The sequence below is a fragment of the Protopterus annectens genome, chromosome 5.part0 (assembly GCF_019279795.1).
Source record: "Protopterus annectens isolate FY-2018-M chromosome 5.part0, PAN1.0, whole genome shotgun sequence".
In the NCBI taxonomy this organism is placed as follows: Eukaryota; Metazoa; Chordata; order Ceratodontiformes; family Protopteridae; genus Protopterus; species Protopterus annectens.
The window spans coordinates 1,461,419,518-1,461,442,894 of record NC_056735.1 but is presented as its reverse complement, the minus strand read 5'-3'; the positions used below and the strand labels follow the sequence as shown (position 1 = coordinate 1,461,442,894).

Here is a 23,377-nt window from a genome sequence, read left to right as displayed (position 1 = left end):
TGAAAATGAACTAGCATGGCCCAGTAACAAATGCCAGTAAATAAACTATTTTAATTTAGTAAAACACTTTTCTGATGCCTTTTCTCCTGTGCAATGTCTCCAGCCTCTGAAACCCCATTTCTTAATGTTACAGATGCATAACCACAGTGATTTCTGATATTTAGTTGTCAATAAACTGTCTCATCTAATTCACTCGCTTAGCTATAATATAACATTTAAGTAATCATGATGACACTACACAAAAATTACCAGTCTTGTTGTCTGTTTCCAGGTAGCATTCTACAAGTGAAACTTGTATTACACTTTTAAACTCTGAATTTTTTTAGAGTGTTTATGTAGTAAAATCACCCAATAGACTCTTGTTCACAGATTCTGTTAATAGGGTTATAGAGTATTACTAGGCTAAATGCCCTTGTGTGCCATTTTAAGCCTAACCAATTACCCCACGCAAGAATCAAACCCTGCACCTTGTGTCTGTTATGTAAACAGCTTAACTGTTGTACCAACCTCCCACCCCATCCCTGTATTATAGCAAATACACGTATCGGTGCTGCCAAGCTCCTCATTTAAAACAGTGATTTGTTTTGGTTTTGTCTGCCCCCGTCTTCATATGCTAAGACTACCCCAGCTTTATTAACATTGTTCCAGTTATTTCAGAAACCTTAGCATTAAAATTAAGTGCTTTTGCAAGTGTCACTGTGCTGTTAGTTGAGACATTGTTTTAAGCTGAATGATGCTTTTCACATTTGAAGAAACCCACTGTATTACTCACTTTACTCACTGAGAGAGTGTATACTTTACATGATTATTTTTTTGCATACTATTGCAGAGCACTAAATGGTAGGCTGTTCTCCCTAGACTTTTCATACTCATTTAGACCAACACTTCGGTTGCTTCCATCACTGGGACCTTCAATTTTTGCCATATGTTTAAGTAACAGCTAATTTATTGTTAGGAGAGTGGTCTCTTTGGTATGCATTTTATAGTGTATTTTGCATGCAGTGTAGATGTTAAGTGATTTATGTGAAAGGAGTGTGTGTGTCAGGACCTGCTAGACTGAGTCCCGGAACACAGAGACTGAACTGCTGAAAGAACGGGCTTACACATACTAAGCCCAAGAATGTTGTTTCCTGGAATATTTCCTTTTCCCCAAGGAATGGCGATCTCTGAGTTGACATACATACATGCATATATATATATATATATATATATATATATATATATATATATATATATTTATTTATTTATTTGAGGATCAGCATTTCAATATGGGTAAGTGTTTTTGTCTCTATGGTTATGGTGATATGTATGTAAGAGAAAGTGTATTGAACACAAAAAAGATGCTTCACTGATGTTCAGTGCTAAATTAATGAAGAAATGCCTAGATGTTCATAAAACTTTCAAAACATTTTTCAGTATATTGTCCATATTTTCTTGTATGCCTGGATTACTATTTACTTTATGTTGTTGGCAACCAGGCACATTTGACAAAGTGTGTAAAAAACTGATAGGTGTTCCATACTATGGATTTTTCCTACAGATTGTGGTTTTTAAAGGCACTGAAAGGAGTGTTCTTTTTAATCATTAGGTCAATCCCAAAGATTTAGATACAAAATATGCATATATTCAAGTCACCCATGTTACCCCATACCATGAAGAAAAAGACCTGCAGGACAGGAGGACAGAGTTTGAAAGAAATCACAACATCCAGCGTTTTGTGTTTGAGATGCCTTTCACAGTGTCTGGCAAAAAGCAAGGAGGAGTGGAAGAGCAGTGCAAACGGAGAACCATCTTGACAAGTAAGTACCCACTATAGATGGAATTTAAAATGATGTCGATGTGTATAACACTTGTCACCCACTGAAACTCAGTGGCTTCATTTTCTCATGATTTATTAATGACCCTTTCATAGCTAACTGGAAAGCTGGTGTATAGAATCCTGTGCGGTTAAATTATGTTTGAATTACCTTCCAGTCTGAATTTAGTTCTGGGATTCATAGAGATATAACCTACACTTATGTGCAAGCCTTGTGCCACTAAGTGACACTAAATGGCAACATAAGAAGATGCTTTGTATCCAAATGAGAATGACCAGCTATTTTGGGCATCCAGCTGTACTACATGGTATGCTAATGGACCATGTAGCAGGTATGCATGTAGAATTAGCTGTGCAGTGAAATATATTCACAGAACTGCAAAAGACAATCCATTGAATGGCTGAGCATTAAACAGCGTGATCTCTCAATACATACATACATACATGCATACAAACAAATGTACCTACAAATAGACCTACGTATTTTCATATAATATAGTGCTTGTATCTGCTAGGCTGTGCTTGTTACAGCATATCTTGATAGAATAGCAGCAAATTCCACACAAAGCCGAGAAATATATTTGCATTTAATGTGTCGATACTTATTGGATTCATAACAAGACGGGTTGCACAGTAGGACAATGTATAGGAGTGTGCAGGATAGGGGAGAGGGAAATTTATTTTTCCAGGAATAGGGCACTTTTTTTTGTAGAGAAGGGAAGGGGGATGTGAAAGTGAGTGCAGTGTAGGAATGGGGACAGGATGGTGTATCTAGGCAGACAGACACAGAAGAGCACAGGTAGACAGTAATCAAGATAGTACACAGAAGGACTGGGATACATGGAATGGACATATACAAACAGAGGGGAGACAGATAGTGATAGGGAGAGTTGGACAGTGGTATGGAGCATGACACAAGGGGATGTGAACACACACGAGTGAGGAATGATCAGCTAATATGTCCTCTCCCATCCTGGCCCAGGGGAGCATTACAAGGCTGTATCCCTCTTTGATGGATTAGGGTGGCTGGTGGTGGAGGCTACACCCTCCCCAGTATTCTGATACTAGTGGCTGGCTGGTCAAACAAATTTGTAATTCAGTCTGGGAGGACAACCACATGGAACATATGTTTAACCATTGTTGTCTCCACAGCAACCTCCACTACCTGCTGCAGCTACACTTGAGCAATTTCAGGCAATGCAGACTGGCCACCAGACAGCAAAAGGGCAGAATGATAAGATGGAGATACCTGCAGAGCAAATATTATAATCCTGATCTGCACTGGGAAGCAGAATGGTTAGGTAGTCATAAATTAATGCATCCTGGCATTAGACTGAGTAATACTTTAACAGCCATGTCAGCCCATGTGAGGGGAACTAACCATCATTGGGCACCTACCTCTCTTACCTCCTGTAGAACATGACAATATTGACATCATACCCTGCCTGTTGTTAAAGAGAAAGGGGACATCATAGAACTGGGCTAGCTCTACGGTGAGATGGTAAAATAGCCTGTACAGTCCCATGACTATTACCCCGTAGCTCTGTTTGCAGGCAGCAGGCAAGTTTGTACCCTGGACATATGCTAAGATATGTAAACAGAATATGGCACAGTACACATTGAGACACATCATGTAGTGTTCAGACACTGTGACATAGTTCGGCTAGACCCCAAACCAGAAGAGAGCCCTGCAGACACGCACAAAATGTGTAGCAGGCATTTTGCATGCAGTGCCATTAATACCACCTTCATGTCATATGGAAGATCTAGACAGAAATAGACATACTTCTCAGGATGAGCATGAATGATACTTGCCAGTAGCAACAACAGGCTGGAATCTATAAAAACATGCAACAGGATGTATAAAAACAAGAAAAAGAAGAAAAAAAAGGTGCATGAAGCTCATCAGGGTTCCTGCACTGCATGTCATCAAAACAATGCATAGACCATTCCTGCAGCCTGTGGCTGAGGGCAACTCTTGGATTAGATCATAATGCAATATGATAGAGACCCAGTAGGAGCTCCCTGGAATGGCTGTGCATGCACTTTGCGGGCACTTTTTGACAGGCATTAGCAGATGCTAGCATTTTTCCATATCATCTCTAAAAATTGTTATTTTAATGAAGAACAAAATAGTGGCTTGTGAATTGTGCCTGCAGCATATTTTCTGAGGCATGTCTACTCCTGAAGCACTTACCCACAGAGGTCTCCAGCATGAGCTTTCAACAACAAACTACTAGAGGTGATTATCGAGTGTGGATTGTGCTTTTTGCTGCTGGAGCACCCCAGTGAAGTTTAGCTTTTAATCGATATTCATAGCCGCCTAACTTAATTTGCCTTTGTGCTTCTCAGGTAGGTCTAAGCTTGTATAGCCTCGGAGGCATTCTTCCATGTTGTAGGCCATAACATAAAGATTTGTGAGCTATATTGCATATTTGCACAACATTTTTGTGCAAATGCCTTATACTTATTTAATTATGCCTTTATATATATATATATATATATATATATATATATATATATATATATATACTTTTTTAATTATACCTTTATATTTATTTAATTTTGTTTTGTACATATTAAACATTGTATTGTACCACTGTAATGTAATTAATGAATTGAAATGTCTCTGCTTACTTTTATTTTCTACTTTTAAATTTTATGTACTATATATAAAGTTTATGTATTATGTATATGGTTATTGCCTATTTTATGATCGCTGTTTGGAGCTTTTCTCCCCAGGCCTCCACTGAAAATGGACTTCTGACCCAGTCAGACTTACCCGGTCACCATATGTCAATAAATAATAATAAATAATTTTTAGGAGGAATTATAGCATTATTTGGCTCTACATGCAGGCTGCAGCAGCACAGAATCCTCTGAAAGTGTGCAGTAGCCTGTGTTTTCCACCTTGTTAAAGTTGATCAGCCTTCCACTGCAACTCGCAATTCAAAGGTAGTGAAACAGGAGTATACATGCCTGCATAACAGTGCAGGCCACAGTGTCAGAACAGCCTGTCTCATCTACCTGCCTGTCACTGTTGCAATACTCTTATGGCCTGTCTAATGCATATGTTGGCTTCTGGTGATGAATACAGCAGTAATATGCCTACATACATGTTGGCCACAATGTGTACTTCCACTTCTATCCCCACAGCTGTTGTATTGCACACCTGCACAGCTGACCCTTTGATTATTGTTTGGTCTACATAGGTTACCCATTTATTTTACATGCTGTTCTACCAATTCTAATAGTGTAGGACCTCTAGCATTGTGTAATGCCTTCATAGGCATGTGTAGGTCAGGGGGACGAGGTGCAGAGGCTGCACAATTTTAGTTCTGCTGAAAATAAAGTCCAAGTGCAATCACTTTAAATGGTACCTGTTGGGGAGGAGTGCTGTCTAGCTTTTATATGATGAAGAGTGATAGATATTAACCTGTGGTGTAAATGCTGTGAGTGGGCACAAACACCCTTTACCGCAGTATCATAAGCATGTTACTGAGATGCTACATCATGCCTGGGAAAATACACTTTCAATACCAACAGAGAGGGTAACTTGGGGAGGGAGGTTTGAGAGCAACATGCTGACAGAGCACACAGAATTTTTTAATTGTTCCTGCAGTAGGGAAACTGGTTCAGGGATTATGGAGGTCTGAGCATTGATGTCAGGATGGACCGTACACTCCACCTTTAAGTATCTAAGTAGGTGATGCACCAGTTTAGGGGTTCTTGTACCAGATACAATTGCTGTAGGCTGTCCACAGTACCTTCTGGCTGTGTATTGCTCAGGTATATCAAGTATCTAGCCAAGTCAAGATGGCAGCTGAGGTGGGTTAGGTTGACATGTTATAACTTGCATAGTGACTGTTATCATGCATGTCACAGGGGCAGAGCCTTGGCATAGGGATCCATACCCAATCTGGTGTGTTTTTTGTTCTTATTCATAAAACTACTGCAGTTACATCTGTAAAGGCTGAGGCAAAACAAGAGGCTGAGGTTGTCATTTGTGCTAGGGCTGAAGATACTGACAAGATACACTCACAACCTGATGATACAGTGGGGCTGTTATCACCTTCAGTACAGAATGAAAATGTGGCCTCACCCATGCAAGAATATGAGGCTATAGCGCATGAGCACTCACCATCTGCACTGCAGGTGGGATCCCCCATTGCTCTAACCAGCAATGAAGTTTCTTATGTGGCTTTGGCAGCAGATGTGCCTGATGTGTGTATACACACCATTTCATAGGTTGGTACTAGGCTATCAGCCCTAGGGCCTATACAAGCCTAGCCATAACAATTCATAGGATATTTCTTCCCACAGTATTTACTTCCCTGGACCCCTGTCTAGCAGGGCAACTGACGTGATCCCTGGGGTGAATTTCCCATCTCCCATCCAATCGTCAAGGTTCCTTTTGAAGAGGGCCAAGGAGGTGCTCTGCTTGACATGTATGGACAGTCTATTCCAGAGTATGGGGAGTCTCTGGGTCAGGAACCTACCCCTCCAGCATGTTTTGTTAATTGTGATAACAAGGTTTAGATCCTTGGAGCGTGTGGCTCTGAGGGATTGGGATTTCTTTAAGTGGAGCATGTCCGACAACTCAGGGTTTGACATGGCCCTGTATGTTAAGCAGAGATCACCTCTGAGTAGACAATATGCCACAGAATATAGCTGGAGTTTTTTTAGACGGTCAGCATAGGATATCTGCTTTAGGCCTGTGATTCTTTTAAAGAGGTATTTTTGCAGCCTTTCCAGCTGTTGAAGATGTTTTGTGAGGTACATACCAAATAGGGCGTTGTACTCTATAATGGGTCTAATGAGGGATGAGTACAGTGGGGCAATGACCTCCTTTTTTTCTGGATGAAAAGCCCTTAGTGATGAGGTGTGCCACATAGAAGGATTTCCTGACTGTTGTGGCGATGTGGTTATCGAAGGTGAGACCACTGTCCACCTGTGTCCTAAGTCTCTCATCACACTTTCAGTGTTTAGTGTACTGCCACCTATGTGGTAATTCATGGGTACATGTTCTTTCCCAAAGGGGATCACTATACATTTCTTGGCATTAAGCTTGAGCCCATGACTCTGGCACCAAGCATCTGTTTCCGTAACCCCCTTTTGTAGACTATCCACATCATTTGGGGATTCAATAATGGGTCCCAGTTTGCAGTCATCTGCCAACTTTGTTAGCCAGAGTCCCTTAGTGTTGGTCTCTACCTCAGAGAAGTAGATGCCAAACAAAAGCGGTCCCAGGACTGAACCCTGAGGTACTCCACTTGTCACTTGTCTAGAGCTGGATTTGGAGTCGACTGCTTTTACAATCTGGGTTCTGTCAGTAAGCCAGTTGGCAACCCATCGAGTGACTTAGGGATTTATGCCCAGCTTAGTAAGTTTATCTATGATTCCAGAATGGGGATGGTGTTGAAGGCCTTGGCAAGGTCCAGATAGGCTGTGTGGACCACCTTACCCTCATCCACAGCTCTGGAGACTGATTCAAAGAAGTCAATCAGGTTCAGGAGACAAGATCGGCCCTTCACGAACCCAAACTGAATGGGGTCCAGTGTTTGAAGGTTGCCAATGTCTTTGTTTATAAGTTCCATTTTAATGCGTTCCATGCCCTTGCAGATCAGGCTTGTCAGACTGATGGGACGGTAGTTCCCAGGATCCAAGGTGGATCCCCCCTTGTGGAGTGGGATAACTGTAGCTGTGCGCCACTCAGTGGGCACGAAGCCTGAGGTGAGGCTATAATTAAACATGACACTTAGATGAGGTGCCAGTTCATTTTGTAGTTCATGTAGTACACAGCCCGGGATGCAGTCTGGTCCCATGGATGCTGTATTCTTAGCTTTGGAGAGTGTGGTTTCTACCTGTGTGGCCATGATTACCAGAATTTGGCAATCTTTTGGTATTGAGATGGGCCCTTAAGGGGGTGAGAGGGGGATGAGGTTTGCACTAAATCGATCATCTGCCAGTATATTGGCAATATCCTTGGGATCAGTATTGCGATGGTGGTGCTGCGGTAACATTGTCTCTTCACAGTAAGACGTTGTCTTGTTCAATTCTCAGCTAGAGTGTCTTCTGTGCGGAGACATGCCTGAATGGGCCTACCTTCGTTGAAGGTTGTGCGTCAGGGCTGGCAACTCGGCACGTAAAAATCCACTACCAATCATTAGTGGACCGGAGTTCCGCTGTGGCGACCCCTAACCGGGAAAAGCTGAAAGACGCAACAACATCCTTGGGATCAGTATATTTAATGCCATTCTGTTGTAGCTCAGAGCAGATCTGAGCATTGCCATTTAGATTCTTGACATAAGTATAGAATGCCTTGTGGTTTTCTTTGGAATCTTTGGCAATTTTATTTTCGTAACTAGCTTTGGAGGGTTTTATGAGAGATCTCAGCTTCTTACTGAGGCTGGTAAGGGAGTTTTTTGCATCCTGGGATTTTCTCTTTTCTGCAACAGTTTCTTCCTTCTGTTGCATAATTTGTTTATGGCAGGAGACCACCAGATTGGTTTCTTTTTTTGGAGGAGGGCATCTTGCTTCTATTTGGGATGGCACGATTCATGCACGAGTGGATGTGCTTGTACAGTGCCTTAGTGTAGGATTCAGCAGTCGAACTTTCAGCTCCCGTCTGCATGGGTGTCATGAAGTTTGTCACTTTTGACTTGAGTAGCATGAAGTTGGCTTTGGAGAAGTTTTTTTCGAAGGTTTTTGTACTGGGGGGTGGGATATGGATGCCAAGGGTGATTTGCTTATGGTCAGATCTGACCAATGAGGGGGTGACCACTGGTGTGGAGCATCTATCTCCCATGTTGGTAATGATCAGTTCAGGGATATTGGAGCCCCTGGTGGGACAATGGATTAGTTGATCCAGTGAGTTGGAATTTATGAATTCCAAGAACCGTTGGGAAAAGGTGTTGGTACCCAAGTAGTTTTCCCAGTTAATGGCAAGGTAGTTAAAATCACCTAGTATTAGGGTGTTTGGTTGTATCTTAATATTTTCCAGTATGTTTAGAAAGGTGTAGTGAGAATCTTGAGGCATGGTGAAGGATCTGTAGCAAGCTACAATTTGGATTACAGTCTTACCTAGTGTTAGTTGCACCTGGAGAATTTCAGATACATTGTGTTGGGCAACTAGCCTGGAGGTGTGAATATCCTTAGTGAATATGGACACTCCTCCACCTTTAGTGTTTCGGTCTTGGTTTGGCGGCCGAAAAGTGTGGTAAGAGTTGTAGCCTAGTACTGCAGGGGTGCTCTCTGAAGCCTTGAACCAGGTCTCAGTTACTGCACAGATATCGATGTTCTCCATTTTTAGGAGTGCCTCGAGAGAGTGCATTTTGAGATTTAGACTTCTAGCATTTAGTCGCATTGCCTTCAGATTTTGCATGCTTGTATCTGTTATGGTGGTGGTTTTGTCCTTTGAATCTTGCCTAAAAATGGCACTATAGGGGTGGAAAGAGCTTTAGCCAGTAACCTGAATCCCAGGGGTGACAGGTGCAGACCATCTCTGGCAAAGCATTGTGGTTTGTCGATCATGTTGCCCCAGGCAGACAGATACTGGATCCCCTTTTAATGACACCAAAAGCTTAGCCAATTGTTGAAGTCAATCATTTTGTCCTTATACTGTGATATCATTCTGGACGAAGGCAGGATGTTTCTCAGGGCTAGGGTCATACCTGCTTGGGCCACATGATCTGAGAGCTCTTCCATGTGTCTCTTTTCATGTAGTCCAGAGAGGTACGTCTCAAATCATTCACTCCAACATGGACAATGAGAGAGTCATATTTGTACTTTTTGTGGAGTGACTTGAGTGCATGTGTTATGTGGCAAATCCTGGCACCCGACAGGCAGCTGACTGTAATTTTTTCCTTGTTCAGACTGGTGAGTGGGACATCAGTGTGCCTGCCTATATAGAGTCACCTATGACTAAAGTGTTGGGTGCGTTGTCTTGCCTTAGGGGCTGCTGTTGAGTAGCACAGTGGTGTTGTGAGCTGTGTGTCACTTTGGTTGTGACTGGTGTTTGTTTATGTTTCAGCTTCGGAGGTCCTTGTTGCTTGGGCAGGTTAATGTTAAGGGCTTCAGCATATGTGGGTTTAGTGTTGCTATGTGTGGGTGTTGATGGTGTGGGTTTAGATGGGCTATGTGTTGCTTGAGGTGTGGTGCAGGTGTTAACCTTCTCCTCTTGACTGTCTAGCACAGTCTTGGCTGGAGAGAGCTTTGTTTCCAGTTTGGCTATGTAAGTGCATCTCTCACAGGTTGTAATGTTGGGTGGTAGGAGGAGGGGGTTGTATGTGTACATGAGACAGTTGCTGCATTGCCCCAGTATGCCCAGATTCACCAGGTGGACAGGAGAAATCACCGGAAGCTGACCCTTGGACATGCCTGTTTAGGTGCTTTTTTTGTGAAGTACAAGAGCTGTTTTCCCTTACCTTTGCAAGGTACTTTGCAATTATAGGCTATTTAGTGCCTACAATTAATTTATCCTCAATGAGAGTCGAGTGCTTGTGTCAGTTTAAGGCTTCCTAGTTCCTTCGAGCAGGTTCTAGAGCAAGTGCTAGTCACAGCGGCTCAGATTTTAGTACTACTACTGAGAAACCAGCTAGTGCTATGGGAAAATGTGAAGCGCAGACTTTCTGGCACCTGGAATAGTTTAACTGTAGCCCCACTGTGCTGCACAATGCGAAAAATGTGCAAACACACACGTTTTTAAGCCAGAAATTTGAAAGGGATAGAAATCAGCCCAAAAAAAGGCTAATAAAATTACAATTTCAGAGCTGGAAAACACTTCTCTAGTGTTAGATATGCAGTACAATGCTCACCACTCCCACTGGTAAGCAGTAGGACTTCCCTTTACCACAGCAAGGTCTGGATAGCTCTGAACACAGAAAATAAAGTCCTGAAACCAGCAAAGCCTGGGATCTGGATTCTACTAGCTAGGAAAGGTGGGAAACGAGCAAACAAATTAATCAATTAACTAATAAAAGCTAAAAACTGAGCCCCGTTCCAGCAGTCTTCAATCAGTCAAGTTCTAACTGCACACTCCTGCCACTAGGGTGCAGGAGAACCTTCTCTGAAAAAAGATGGCCTGGATTAGTGCTCAAGTTATACAAATAAAACTAGATTCAGCAGGTCTGAATCTAGTCTATGCTACAGCAAACAAGGTGTACCAATTTCAGAAATAAGCAGTTAAAATAAGCAGGCACAATAAGCCTTTAACCAGAAATTCCCAGCTCAAAATGGTAGAATCTAGCCTCCCCTCCCACAAGAGTGCAGACCACAAACCTTCTTGATGTAAAACAACTGGTCTGAAGCCCATGTGCTTAATCAAAAGCCTTAGAATAACAGTTACAATTTAATCAGGCTACTACCAAGCAGTGATAAATGCAGCCGAATAAATACAATTGAGTACTTTTAAAGAAGAGGCAAAACAAAATAATGTAATAAAGTAGGAAGAAACACAAATACAGTGAAAGCAAATGTATAAAGTGCAAACCTTTTTTTTTTTTTTTTTGTTTAGCCTCTTTGTGGTGTCAGATACAATCATATGTCACTGTTGGCATTCCTACATGTGGCAGTACTCAGAATGAATCAGTAGAAGTGCCTCAGTATCATTTGTTTACAGCATGAACCTTATTACCTAATCGTGTGGATCGATAAGGATAAAGAGGCCAGGGACCCGGTAATGACTGGTCTGCTGGGTTCTGTAGTGGCACACACTGTTATGACCACGTCCATGAATTGCCAGTGTCATCATTACCACATACACTTGCAGTATTGTCCGAGGTGGGGGAGGTGCATGCCAGAGGTGGCCATGTACAGTGGGGGAGGTGCATGCCAGAGGTGGCCATGTACAGAGGCATCATGGTGGTGTTAGTTGTCACATCTGGGCATATACCATGCTATACCACCTCTTATTGTGGGAGTCCATGATGATCTTTCTGCATTGACAGAGTGCCACATCAGCAGAATTCATTCTGTTCACAGTTCTGTAGTCACAGGTGATGTCTATGTGGAGGGGTCACATGTCTGAGTACAGTGAGCCATGGTAGTGGAACCCAAAGCACATTGCAAGAGGACATTGTGTATTATACAGAATGCCCATCATATCAGGTCACTTGCAGCAGGCCATTGTTGAGTAGAACTCCTACCCCATCAGGATAAAGTTGTATATTGCATAGAATATCCATCAGCTTAAGACCGCCTTCTCAGCCTTCTGTGAAATGCCCAAATAGTGTATGTAGACAGATGTGTCATTGTCTCACTAACCTTCTCTTCAGTCAGCGTCATCTTGAACATTTGTTAGACAAAGACTTTGTGATAAACATATTCGAGTTTACAGATTTAAAATGTAATATGGTCTGCACTACGGAACCATGTATGGGAAGAAAGGATCTTCAGACCACCCAGTGTGCAGCCTGTTAAAGCAATGATCAGATCTGCAGTTGAGGGCTGCACCAGTAATGCACACTTTAGTGCTGATAAGGCAGTGATATTCTAAAAGAAAATTGCAGAGAACACCTTCCTGGCCCATGATGAGAGAGTAGCAGCAGCAGGGATATTAAGTTAATGAAGAGGGAATTCACTGCTGCTCTTCAGTAGTGTCACTAGTTAGGATGGATTGAAGCATACAGGTCGTAATTTCCTCGTTATTCCAAGTGCATCAGCTTATTAAACTCCTTGTGTTATGGGGAAGCAATAGTGAGGGATAGATGACTAGTTTGGTATTTTTATAGGCCATTTGCAAAATCATTTCACTGCCCATGTTAAATTGTGACTTTCAGCTAAAGGGAATTCCAGCTAAAGTTCTTTTCTTACTGAATAATGTCACATTTCTGATAAGTACCATAAATGAAACTGTTAGACTTGTTTATCTACAATGAAGGACTGCAGTGCAGTGGACAAGTGTATGTATGCAGTGAAATGCCAGTTCATCTAAAGGAGCTTAATAGTATCCTGACAATGTTGCTGATGTGGTTAGGTTTTAAAGATGTGTGGCAGCACACACCCTAAATGATTCGGTCTACAATATGTATGCCTCATGAAGTGAAGCATACAGTTATCAAGATCATGTGTAGTAAAGTTTGATCAGACTGCAGTGTGCCTCTCCAAACCTCACAGGGATGCCTGTTGAAATTCTAAGGATTTTAACTGTGATTCCATTGGAATACCAAAACTAAAAGTGTGAATATGAGGAAATATATAATGAGCCCAAGTTTGTGTTGTCTCAGTGTATTTGCCTTACTCAGAGGTACTGTGTCAGCTTTAGTGTACATATATAACAGGGTTGTTGGCAAGGCAGTCTCTGCTACATCTGGGGTGTGTAAAGATGAGAAGCTTTAAACGTTTAATAGATGTTTTTGGAATGTGCAGTTCCTTGCTTGAGCTGCATATTATTTTTCAAAGTATAAGTATTTGCAGGATTGGGTCTTACACTTCTGCTAGGAAGCTTCCCCCGCAAAGAGCGACAGTGCTGAAGTACCAGATCTGAACAACTCAGACCTTGATCCATTGCTAATAACATTCCAGGTGTGACTGAGATCCTTAAACCAGAATTGTTGAGCACTGGCTAGAACAACTGGACCCGATGACAGAAGTCCAGGAAAAGGACAATTGTAAAACAACACACTGAAATCTAGTGCAGTCTGTAAGAAAACTATTGGATGTGTTGAAGCATTTATCTGACATAGTTATAACTAAGGAACCGTATACTCAAATGGCAAAACCACATTTTAAGAGACTTCTTTCTTGGCAGCTTGGTTTTGAGGAGGTTATTGCAAGGTTATCAGCAAAAGAAAAATAAAAAATGTTAAATGGCTTTTTCAATTGTATTTATGTATGGAAAAGGCCACTTATCTTTAGTCTGCTAATGTTAGATGGATAGACAGTAATAACCATAGTGAGTACAGTAATAGCCAGTTCAGTACTCCAGCCTAATGCTCATTTACTGCTTTATTGCCATGTAAATCTTTGTAATAGTTCCCAGTGCAATCTACTGCTCATTACATTACGTGGCATTTTCTCATTTTCTCTTTGTCTACTAGGCTAGCATCTTATGTTAATACTAGTGTGCTTTTACTACTTAGTGGTGCATAAACATTTGTTTCAGTACTCATTTCTAAGTTTATTTTAATGTAACTGCATGTAGGTCCATTGCATATAAGCCTGTAGCAGTGTGTTATAATTTATATACTTGATTCTACTTATATTAATGCCAGAGTAAAATGCTTTAACAAAATTATAGGAGTAATAACAATCTATATATCCTTCCATATCGTTGTTGCAGTATTCATAACGTGTGGAATCTCCTGCCCAGGATAGCCCAATATCTAGCCAATATACAGGAGCCTTTACCTATTACTAGCATTGTATGTCAGACCTATGTTCCCTGCATAAATGTAAGGCATAAAGGTGACGTTGAGATACTCCAAACTCAGAATTGCTTTGCAGCCAGTCCAAAGCCATTGTCAAAAGTCAATCTGAACACACTTTACTGCACTGGTTATACCAAGCCTCTTGCAGATAACTACCTTGTTAAGGTTCATTTTCTTTTCCTTTACCATGTATTTTGAGAGCTCATGTTCTTCATGAAAAGAAAAATGTCAATGTGGAAAGCAGATTCCCCATAAAGATCATCATGACAAGTGTTTGCTTTGTCTAGGTGCTTCTGCTGACCACACTCAGTGCTCTGTTTGTCAGGCATTTGTTCCAAAAACACTTTGCAATCGGCTCTCTTCACTTTCCATTTATCTTGAAAATTAACATCACAAGTTATTAGCCCAGAGTACCATGTCCAAATCCGCCCACCCTGAGGTACAGGTGTCTCTTAAGAAAAAGGCCAGGAATTCTAGATCTGATACAGCTGCTGTTTGGTTTCCTGTGGACATCGCTGTCGAGGTGGATGATAATCCTGAAGAATACCCGGTACTGATGTCTGTTCCCCCTGCCACAACTCTGTTAGAGGCTGGCATGGAACTGGCTTCTTGCATGTCCACTGAAGCTTTGCAGATGCCCACAGCAGATATTGAGGGAGAACCATGGCTGATTATATCCTAGGGGCCTAAGGGGATTCCTCAGATGGAAGAGGCTCCTGGCACCCTGATTGAGTTTAGGCAGGATTCAAAGCTCCTGAGGTTGCTTAATGCTGACATCCCCCTAAAGAAGAGACAGAAAACTAAACATATTTCCTTGATTTCTAAGGATCATCAGAAGGAGTGGTAGGATTTTACTCCGGGCTTATTTAATGCTGTGATGACTTTGAGACCACTGCAAGGGGTTTTTCTTCCTGCTCCTCCTTGGTCTTCTACACATTTGAGATCTAGGGAGCCTGATTCTTTTGTTGAGGAATCAGATTTAGATGATTCCCTAGCTTTCTCCTCCTAAATGCCATCACCTTTGGGTTATGGCTGCAAGGAGAAGTTCTTAAGCCCTGAGCCTCTTTTCAAGAAACTGTTCTTTGGGGATACAGTGGTTCACATGATGGAGCATTTTAAGTGAGACTGCTCCCAGGTGTCTAACACCCAGAAAAGATATTAATAAGTTGTTGCAGATGAACTCCCCTAAACATTCTGCTATTCCTGTGTCTTGGCTGCTTTACTTGATTCTTTGTCTGCTTCCTCGGTCTCTAATTATCAACTTCCTGCCCCTAAAAAGTCTGGCCAGTTTTGTAAAGTGCCTGAGGCTTTCAGGTTTCTTTACTGGCGTCCTCCTCCTGACCCAGCTGTTGTCTCTGTCTCTGCTGATAACCCTTCCAGACTTTTACCTTCTTCCAAGCTGCTTCCCTCTGACAAGAACAGTCAAACTATGGAGAAGCTGGGGAAGAAAGTATATACTTTTGCCACTCTGACATTTCATGCCATAAACTATCAAACTTCTATGACCAGATGAATTTTCTCAATTTTGTTTGACGCTGGGGGGATCTGTCTGATCTATCTAATTCTAAGGCTCTTTCCTTGGTGGGCTACACTTCTCAGGTTGCTAGTCAGTCCACCAAGTGCAGCTGTGATGCTGCTGATGCATCCTGTAGAGCTACTGCTTCAGGTTTTGTCATGAGATCCTATTCTTGGCTTTGTCTTCAAGCTTTACTTGATAATATTAAGGCTAAGCTTCTTGATGCTCCTTTGAATAATCAAAATCTATTTGGCATTGCAGTTGCTGATTTATTTAAGGCCTTACAAGATCAAGGGAAGGTTATGAAGCATGTTAAGCAGACTTTTGTCTCTCCCCTTCCTGAGTTTCAGAAAAATTATCCTGCTGAAACTGATGTTCTTCATCTCACATTGCTGCATTCCTTACACTTGGGTAGTCCGCTGTCCTCGGTCGGCCCGAATATCAAAGTATAAGGCTGACGTCGGTCAAGGCGCATTTGACTGACATCAGGACGTCAGGGTACAAATGCGCATGACCGACGTCATATCCTCAGTCTTTTTTGCCGCATGGTCCGATGCAGAAGCAGCATTGCAAGTGCCGGTTGGCGTTCTGAAATTTTTCGATTTCGGAGTTTCAGACCGAGTCAAAGTTGGCTAAGTACCCGCTTTTTTCTTGCCTCAGTGGTTTACCGGATGTCAGAAAAAGTGAATAATTGTATTTCTTGTGGGAAACAGATACCGCATAGAGATTATCATACTTTGTGTATTCCTTGTTTAGGGCCTGAGCACGACGTTGTTGGGTGTCTCTTGTGCTAGATTCAATAAGCGCACTATAAAGAGAAGGTTAGATTGTGCCAGGTTAGTCTTCGGAAGCGGTGCAATTATAAAATGCCGCCGGATGCTCCGGCCCGCTTCTTCAAGAAGCGCAAGGACAAAGCAGTTAAGCCTAGGCTAGAAGAACCGTCCGGACGCCGGTTCTTTAGAGGTGTCGGTGGAGCCGGTGGTTCCACCGGAGGTTTCTTTGGGATCCCAGGGAGAGACTTTGTTATTGCAGGATGTGGCCTCTCAGGAGGCAGGTCAGGCTGAAGGGGCTTCTCAGGTTACTATACTCCCTCCCTTCCTAGGGTGGTTAGGCCCTCTCCTTCTGTTTCCAAGGCTTCTCCCAGAGGCAGGCCAGGTTTAGCTTCAGTTGGTGTCACCCCTAGTTCTTCAGGAACTGTGCCCAAGAAGCATATGCTTAAAATGGCAGAAGATTTGATTACTTTGATTAGGGTTCTTTGCCCCTCCTGATAAGAGACCTAGGGTGGAGCCTGAGCTAGGGAGTTTTGAGCAGGCTTCGATGTTTCAGAGTCTTCGGCTGAAGACTTGCAGGAGTATTCTCCTTATTCTGATTCTGATGTGGATGATTCTACTCCTTCTGCTTCTCCTCCTGAGGATTTTTCTTTTCAGAAACTCTTCATTCCATGAGGGAGCATTTTAAGTGGGAAGGTCAGGACTTCTCTGATTCCAGGAAAAGGCTTAGGGAATTTTTGTTTTACCCCAGCATAGGCCTTTGGCTATACCTCCTGTTTTGGATGTGGTGGAAGATGTTTTTACAGAGGCTTCTCTTAATCCTGATTCTTTGCCTCCTGCTCCTGTTAAACTGGATAGGTATTACAGGGTGCCTGAAGCTCATAAGTATCTTTTTAAGAGTCCTAGGGCAGTCCCAGAAACTGTTAGTCAGGGGCCTAAAGGTGTTAAGGCTTCTGTTGTCAAGAATCCGGTTCCTACAGATAAAGAGGCCAGGGCTTTGGATAGATGGGGAAAGAAAGTTTATACTTCTTCCACTCTAGCTATGCGGGCTTTGAATTGTCAGTTCCACATGTTGAAATACCAAAACTATCTCCTTTCACAATTGAAGTCTAAGGTTGATGCTCATGGAAGGTATTGATTGTAAAGAGTTACAAGATTTAGTACATGTTTCTGAACAGGTGGGTAAGCATTCTTTGCAATGTGGTTTTGATGCTGTACAGGCCTCGTCTAGGGTGGCTGCCACTGGGTCAGTTCTTCGCAGGCACGCCTGGCTGAGGGATCAGAATTTATCTGACCATGTTAAAACAAGGATTTTAGATGCTCCTTTACAATCTGATGTGTTGTTTGGTTTTCCTGTTGAGACAGTTTTAAAGAAAATGGAAGACAAGGCTAAGTCTATGCAGACTGTTAAAGATTTTTTGCAGGTTCAGCCTCCAAAGTTTAGTAGAAATTGGCCTACTAAGGGGTGGACGTATCCTTCTTATGATTCCCAGTCTAGGGGTAGATCTAGACGTGGTAGGGGCAGAGCTCAGGGCTCTTTCAGGCCTAGAACAGGGAGTTCTCCTGCACAGTCTTCGGGTGAGGGCAGGGGTCAGTCCTTTCGTAAACAGACCCAATGACCTACCTTTCAGCTGCCAGAGCCTTCTCGTCTGGCAGCACCTTTGGGAGGAAGGTTGGCACTTTTCAAAGAAAATTGGAGTTTAATTACCCAAGACAGATGGGTATTGGATATCATACACCACGGTTACAGGTTTTATTTCCATACCTTGCCTCCTTTCAAAGGCATGCCAGACGTTCCTCCTCAACAAAGAATAGAGGCTCACAAGCAAATTTCTCTGTTACTCCAAATAGAGGCCATTCAGCCGGTCCCTATGCCAGAAGTGGGCCTAGGATTTTATTCTCGCCTGTTCCTAGTACCAAAGAAAGGGAACACGTGGAGACCAATTTTGGACTTATCTATCCTCAACACTTATCTGGACATTCCCAAGTTCAAAATGTTGACGTTACAGCAGCTTTTACCTCTGCTGGGCAAAGATCATTGGATGGTTACTTTGGATCTCAAGGAGGCTTATCTTCATGTTCCTATCAGACTGAGTTGCAGGAAGTATCTGCTGAGCTGGGACTTCTCATTATCAGTTCTCTGCATTGCCCTTTGGCTTATCTACTGCCCAGAGTGTTCACGAAAGTTCTGGCTCCAGTGATAACTTTCCTCAGGTTAAAAGGAATACAGATCTATCCTTATTTGGACGATTGCCTGATTCTAGCTCAAGGAAGGACGAGCTTCTTCATCATTTGGATTATGTGATAGCAGTGCTAAGATGCCTGGGGTATTCTGTGAATGAAATAAAGTCCAGTCTAGTACCCTCTCAGGACATGTGCTTTCTGGGTGTGAGACTGAATACAGCATCCCAGATGGCCTTTTTGACCCCGGACAAACAAAAGAATCTTTCCCTTTACTTTCATCAGTTGTCTCATCAGTCCAGGCTGACTGCAAGGACAGTCCTTCAAGCCTTGGGGTTCATGGCATCTTGTATTCTGGTGCTTCCCAATGCCAAACTGCATATGAGGAAGCTACAATGGTATCTCAAAATGTATGGACACAGCACTGCCAGGATTTGGACACTGTCATTCAAATAATACCTTGCATTCAAAAGGAATTGTTGTGGTGGGCTCAGGAATGTCACCTAAACAAGGGACTCTCTGTGACCCGCCAGAGGCGAGTCAGATTCTAACGACAGATGCCTCAGACAAAGCTTGGGAGCTCATCTGAATGGAAAGTGGATACAAGACAAGTGGCCTGCCAGACTACAACATCTACATATCAACTTGAAAGAGATGTTAGCAGTCCAGTTTGCATTAATAGCTTTCAAGGATTTACTTCTTCCAGGGCAGGTGTTGATTCTAACAGACAACACAACTGTCATGTGGTACATCAACAAGCAAGGTGGTACACATTCTTATCCTCTATGCAGGCAAGCAATGATTTTGTGGGAGACTGCTCTCAGTTTTCAGCTAAATCTTCAGGCAAGGTTTCTGCCGGGAGCACAGAACTCCTTAGCAGATGTGTTGAGCAGACAAATTATGTATCCCCACGAGTGGAAATTGGATCCTCATGTATTTCAGAAATTGACAGTGTCATGGGGAACTCCAGACATAGATCTGTTCGCTTCTCCACTAAACCACCAGCTGCCAAAGTTTTGCACAAAAAGGTTTCATCCCACAGCTTGGAAAGTGGATGCTCTTTCTTTCAATTGGAGCAATCTTCATGTGTATGCCTTTCCGCCTCTGCCTCTCCTCCCAAAGGTACTACTAAAGGCCAGACAAGACAAGCCAAGGATGATTTTGATAGCTCCAGATTGGCCTCGACAGCATTGGTACCCATTACTGAGAAGCCTGGTACGGAAGCCTCCATGGCCTTTGCCTTCGATTCCACACCTGTTGTCTCAGGAGGACAGTCATTTGCTCAATGTCAAGCTTCACTCTCTGCACCTAACAGCCTGGCATATTCTGTTTTGAACCATAGTGGGCCTCCACTTCCACAGCAAGTTTTGAATGTTATTTTGGAAGCTAGAAGGCCTAGTACAAGGAAAGTGTACGCAGATAAATGGAAGAGATTTTTATTTTGGAGTGCAGCAAAGGATTTTGATGTTTCTGAGCCTAATTTAAGTGTGGCTCTTCAATATCTTACTGAGTTACTGGACAAAGGTTTGTCCTTCTCTTCTATTAAGGTTCATGCTGCACCAATTTCGCTCACTATGATTGTGACCCACCATTGTTTTCTCATCCTTTGTTCAAGCAATTTCTTAGAGGGGCAAAGAATATAAGACCCCACGAAGAGCTCCTACTCCTGCTTGGGATCTCAATTTTGTGTTGGAGAAACTCACTCTACAACCTTTGAGCCTGCAGCTACTACTGAATTAAAGTTTTTATCATGGAAGACTGCTTTTTTGTTGGCTATTACCTCTGCAAGAAGGGTTTCTGAGTTGCAGGCCCTTATGGCGGTTGAGCCTTTCTTAATTTTCCATAAGGATAGGGTATCTTTACGTACTAACCCTTCCTTTATGCCTAAAGTGGTTTCTAGTGTGGCTTTAAACCAAACTATTCATTTGCCTACTTTTTATGCAGATCCCCAAAATAAAGGGGAAAAGATTTTGCACACTTTAGATGTACACAGACAGTTGCGATATTATTTGGACAGAACTAAAGGGTTCAGGCAGTCTCAGCAGTTATTTGTTTCTTTTGCTTTGAGTTCTCAGGGCAAGCCTGTGTCAAAACAAACTATTTCTAAGTGGATTGGGTTTTGCATTGCTTTCTGTTATTCCCATCATGGCAAGGAGATTCCAGCTGGGATTAGGCCTCATTCCACTAGGGCTACTGCCACTTCGACAGCTTTTTTGAGGGGAGTGGCAGCTAAGGATATTTTGGAGGCAGCTACTTGGAGTTCAGTGCATACGTTCTCTAGGCATTATCACCTACCACTTTACTCTAAATCCAGGGCTGGTTTTGCCACTGCTGTTTTGCAGGGCATTTTGGCAGCTCCTGCTTCCTTATAGTTTGGCCATCCTCTCTTACCTCTGCTTTGGGATTCTACCCAAGTGTAAGGACTGCAGCAATGTGAGATGAAGAACATAGTACAGTTTTGTACCTACCATAAATGTAGATGTTCGAAGATCCACATTGCTGCAGTCCAATTTACCTCCCTCCTTCCCTCTGTAGTTAGAGGCGGTTGTGTGGGTTGGGTTGTCAATAGGGTGTATATTGTATATATTGTACATATTTTTAGTGCTAGGATGGTTGGTTGTTTGTTTGCTGTCTTTTGGTTTTGACCTTTATTTTAGGGTCTTCTGACATCTGGGGCAAGAAAAGACTGAGGATATGACGTCGGTCATGCGCATTTGTACCCTGATGTCCTGATGTCAGTCAAATGCGCCTTGACCGACGTCAGCCTTATACTTTGATATTCGGGCCGACCGAGGACAGCGGACTACCCAAGTGTAAGGACTGCAGCAATGTGGATCTTCGAACATCTACATTTATGGTAGGTACAAAACTGTACTTTTTGTTTATAGATGGCCTCAGAAGCCTTCTAAAGGGAAGAAGGTTCCTAGGCGTGTTTATTCTGACAAACCCACTTAGATGCCTTGATCTCAAAAGCCTGCTTTTCAGGGCAAGTCTGCATCCATCTGACATTCTGCCCTCCTTTCTTGTTGGTCAGTTTCCCTTATGTCTCATACTATCTTTATCACTCCCTGTTTAGCAGGAAATTACTTCAGATTCTTGGGTTCTGTCAGTCATCTGCCAAGGCTATTTTATGGTTTGGAAATCCCTCCCTCAGACCTTTTCATGTATTCCCCAACCACCTTCAGACCAAATTCCTCATTCTGTCAGGCGTGCTGCAGGGTTTACTGGATTAGAGCACCAGTCGGTCTGTTCCAGAGGTCCTAAGGGTTTTATTCCAGGATGTTTCTGGTCCCCAGAAAAGAGGTGTCCTGGAGGCCTGTTCTTGATCTTTCCTTTCTAAATATATTTCTCAAGGTACCCTTCCTCAAGAGGCCATCCCTCCAGACACTGTTCCCCTCTTGTTTCATCAGGCCTTTTTGGTTTCTCTAGATCTGAAGGATGCCTGTCTTCATATTCCCATTCACCATGTATTCTGGAAGTTTTTATGTTTCTGTTTCTACCTCTCATTTTCAATTCTCTGCTTTGCCCTTTGGTCTTTTCACAGTCACAAGGGTATTCACCAAGTGCCTAACTGTAGTTATAGCTTTCTGCAGGCTTTGAGGCATGCAAATATTTGCTTAGTTGGACAACCTGCTTCTTCAAGTTCCCCTCTACATCCAGGCTTCTGCAGAATCTGCACTTTACTAGATGACTCCCGCACAATCTGGGTTTCACAATCAATCCCCAGAAGTCAGATTTGTCCCCCTCTCAGATTACATTTTACTTGGTTGCAGGATTCAAACTGTTGCATTGCTGGTTTTCCTGCCTGCTCCCAGAGTTCTGTCTCTTGCAACGTAAATCCAGGCCAAGGTATTTCTAAGGACTGTGGGGTTCACGGCTTTGACCATTCCCATACTCCCTTTTGCCAAGCCTTATATGAGGAAGTTTCAGAAAAGTTCCAGTAGTACCTGTGGGCGGTGTAGCCTTAACATTGCCTCCCTCTGGAGTTTTTAGTTCCTTTACTCCTCTGTCTCAAATTCAAGCTTCATTGGTTGATTCAGCAAATATCTCTCAACCCAGGTATCCCTTCTCAGCCTCCTACTCTATCTCAGGAGCTGTTTACAGATGCTTCAGATCAGAGATTTGGGGGGGGGGGTGCTTCTGGCACTCTTAGGGTTCAAAGTCTATGGCCCCTCATCAGTGGACAGACCACTTCTACATAAAAGAGATATATGTGATGATTATTGCTCTCCAGGTCTTCCACTAAAGGTCTATAGAGACAACACCACAGTCATGTGGTACATCACCAAGTAGATGGGCACAAGGTCTTACCTTCTTTGCAGACTAGTCCTTCAGGCTTGGGATCTAGCTATCTAACAACAGATTTCTTTTCAAGTATTTTACATTCCTTCAGAACAAAAACTAGTGTTAGGCACACTGAGCAAATCCAGGGAACCACTTCCTGAATGGAAGCTTCACTGATAGTTGCTTCTGGGCATAGTTCATTGATGGGGTTTTCCTCAAGTGGATGTTTTTGCTTATTCTTTGAACAGCCGACTGCTTAGCTTCTGTTCCAGAGTCCCAAGTCCTCTGGATTGGAAGGTGGATGCTACTTCTTTTTCCTGGTAGGGGATGTTCCTCTACACATTTCCTCTTCTTCCTCTCCTTCCCAGGGTCCTGCATAAGATAGAGCAGGACACTCCAAGAATCTTGCTGTGACTCCCTTTTGGCCCAGACACCACTGGTG

At 42.8% G+C, this 23,377-nt stretch overlaps 1 protein-coding gene across 10 annotated transcripts in view; it reads left to right on the top strand.

The window, feature by feature from the left end:
• DOCK9 (dedicator of cytokinesis 9) overlaps nucleotides 1–23,377 on the top strand; it is a 2,508,686-nt gene that overhangs the window by 2,381,254 nt on the left and 104,055 nt on the right. For all 10 annotated transcript variants that reach the window (XM_044071294.1, XM_044071300.1, XM_044071298.1 and 7 more), the window contains one exon: nucleotides 1,589–1,799. In XM_044071294.1, coding sequence (XP_043927229.1) covers nucleotides 1,589–1,799 — 211 coding nt within the window. The remainder of the gene's footprint in view (nucleotides 1–1,588; nucleotides 1,800–23,377) is intronic.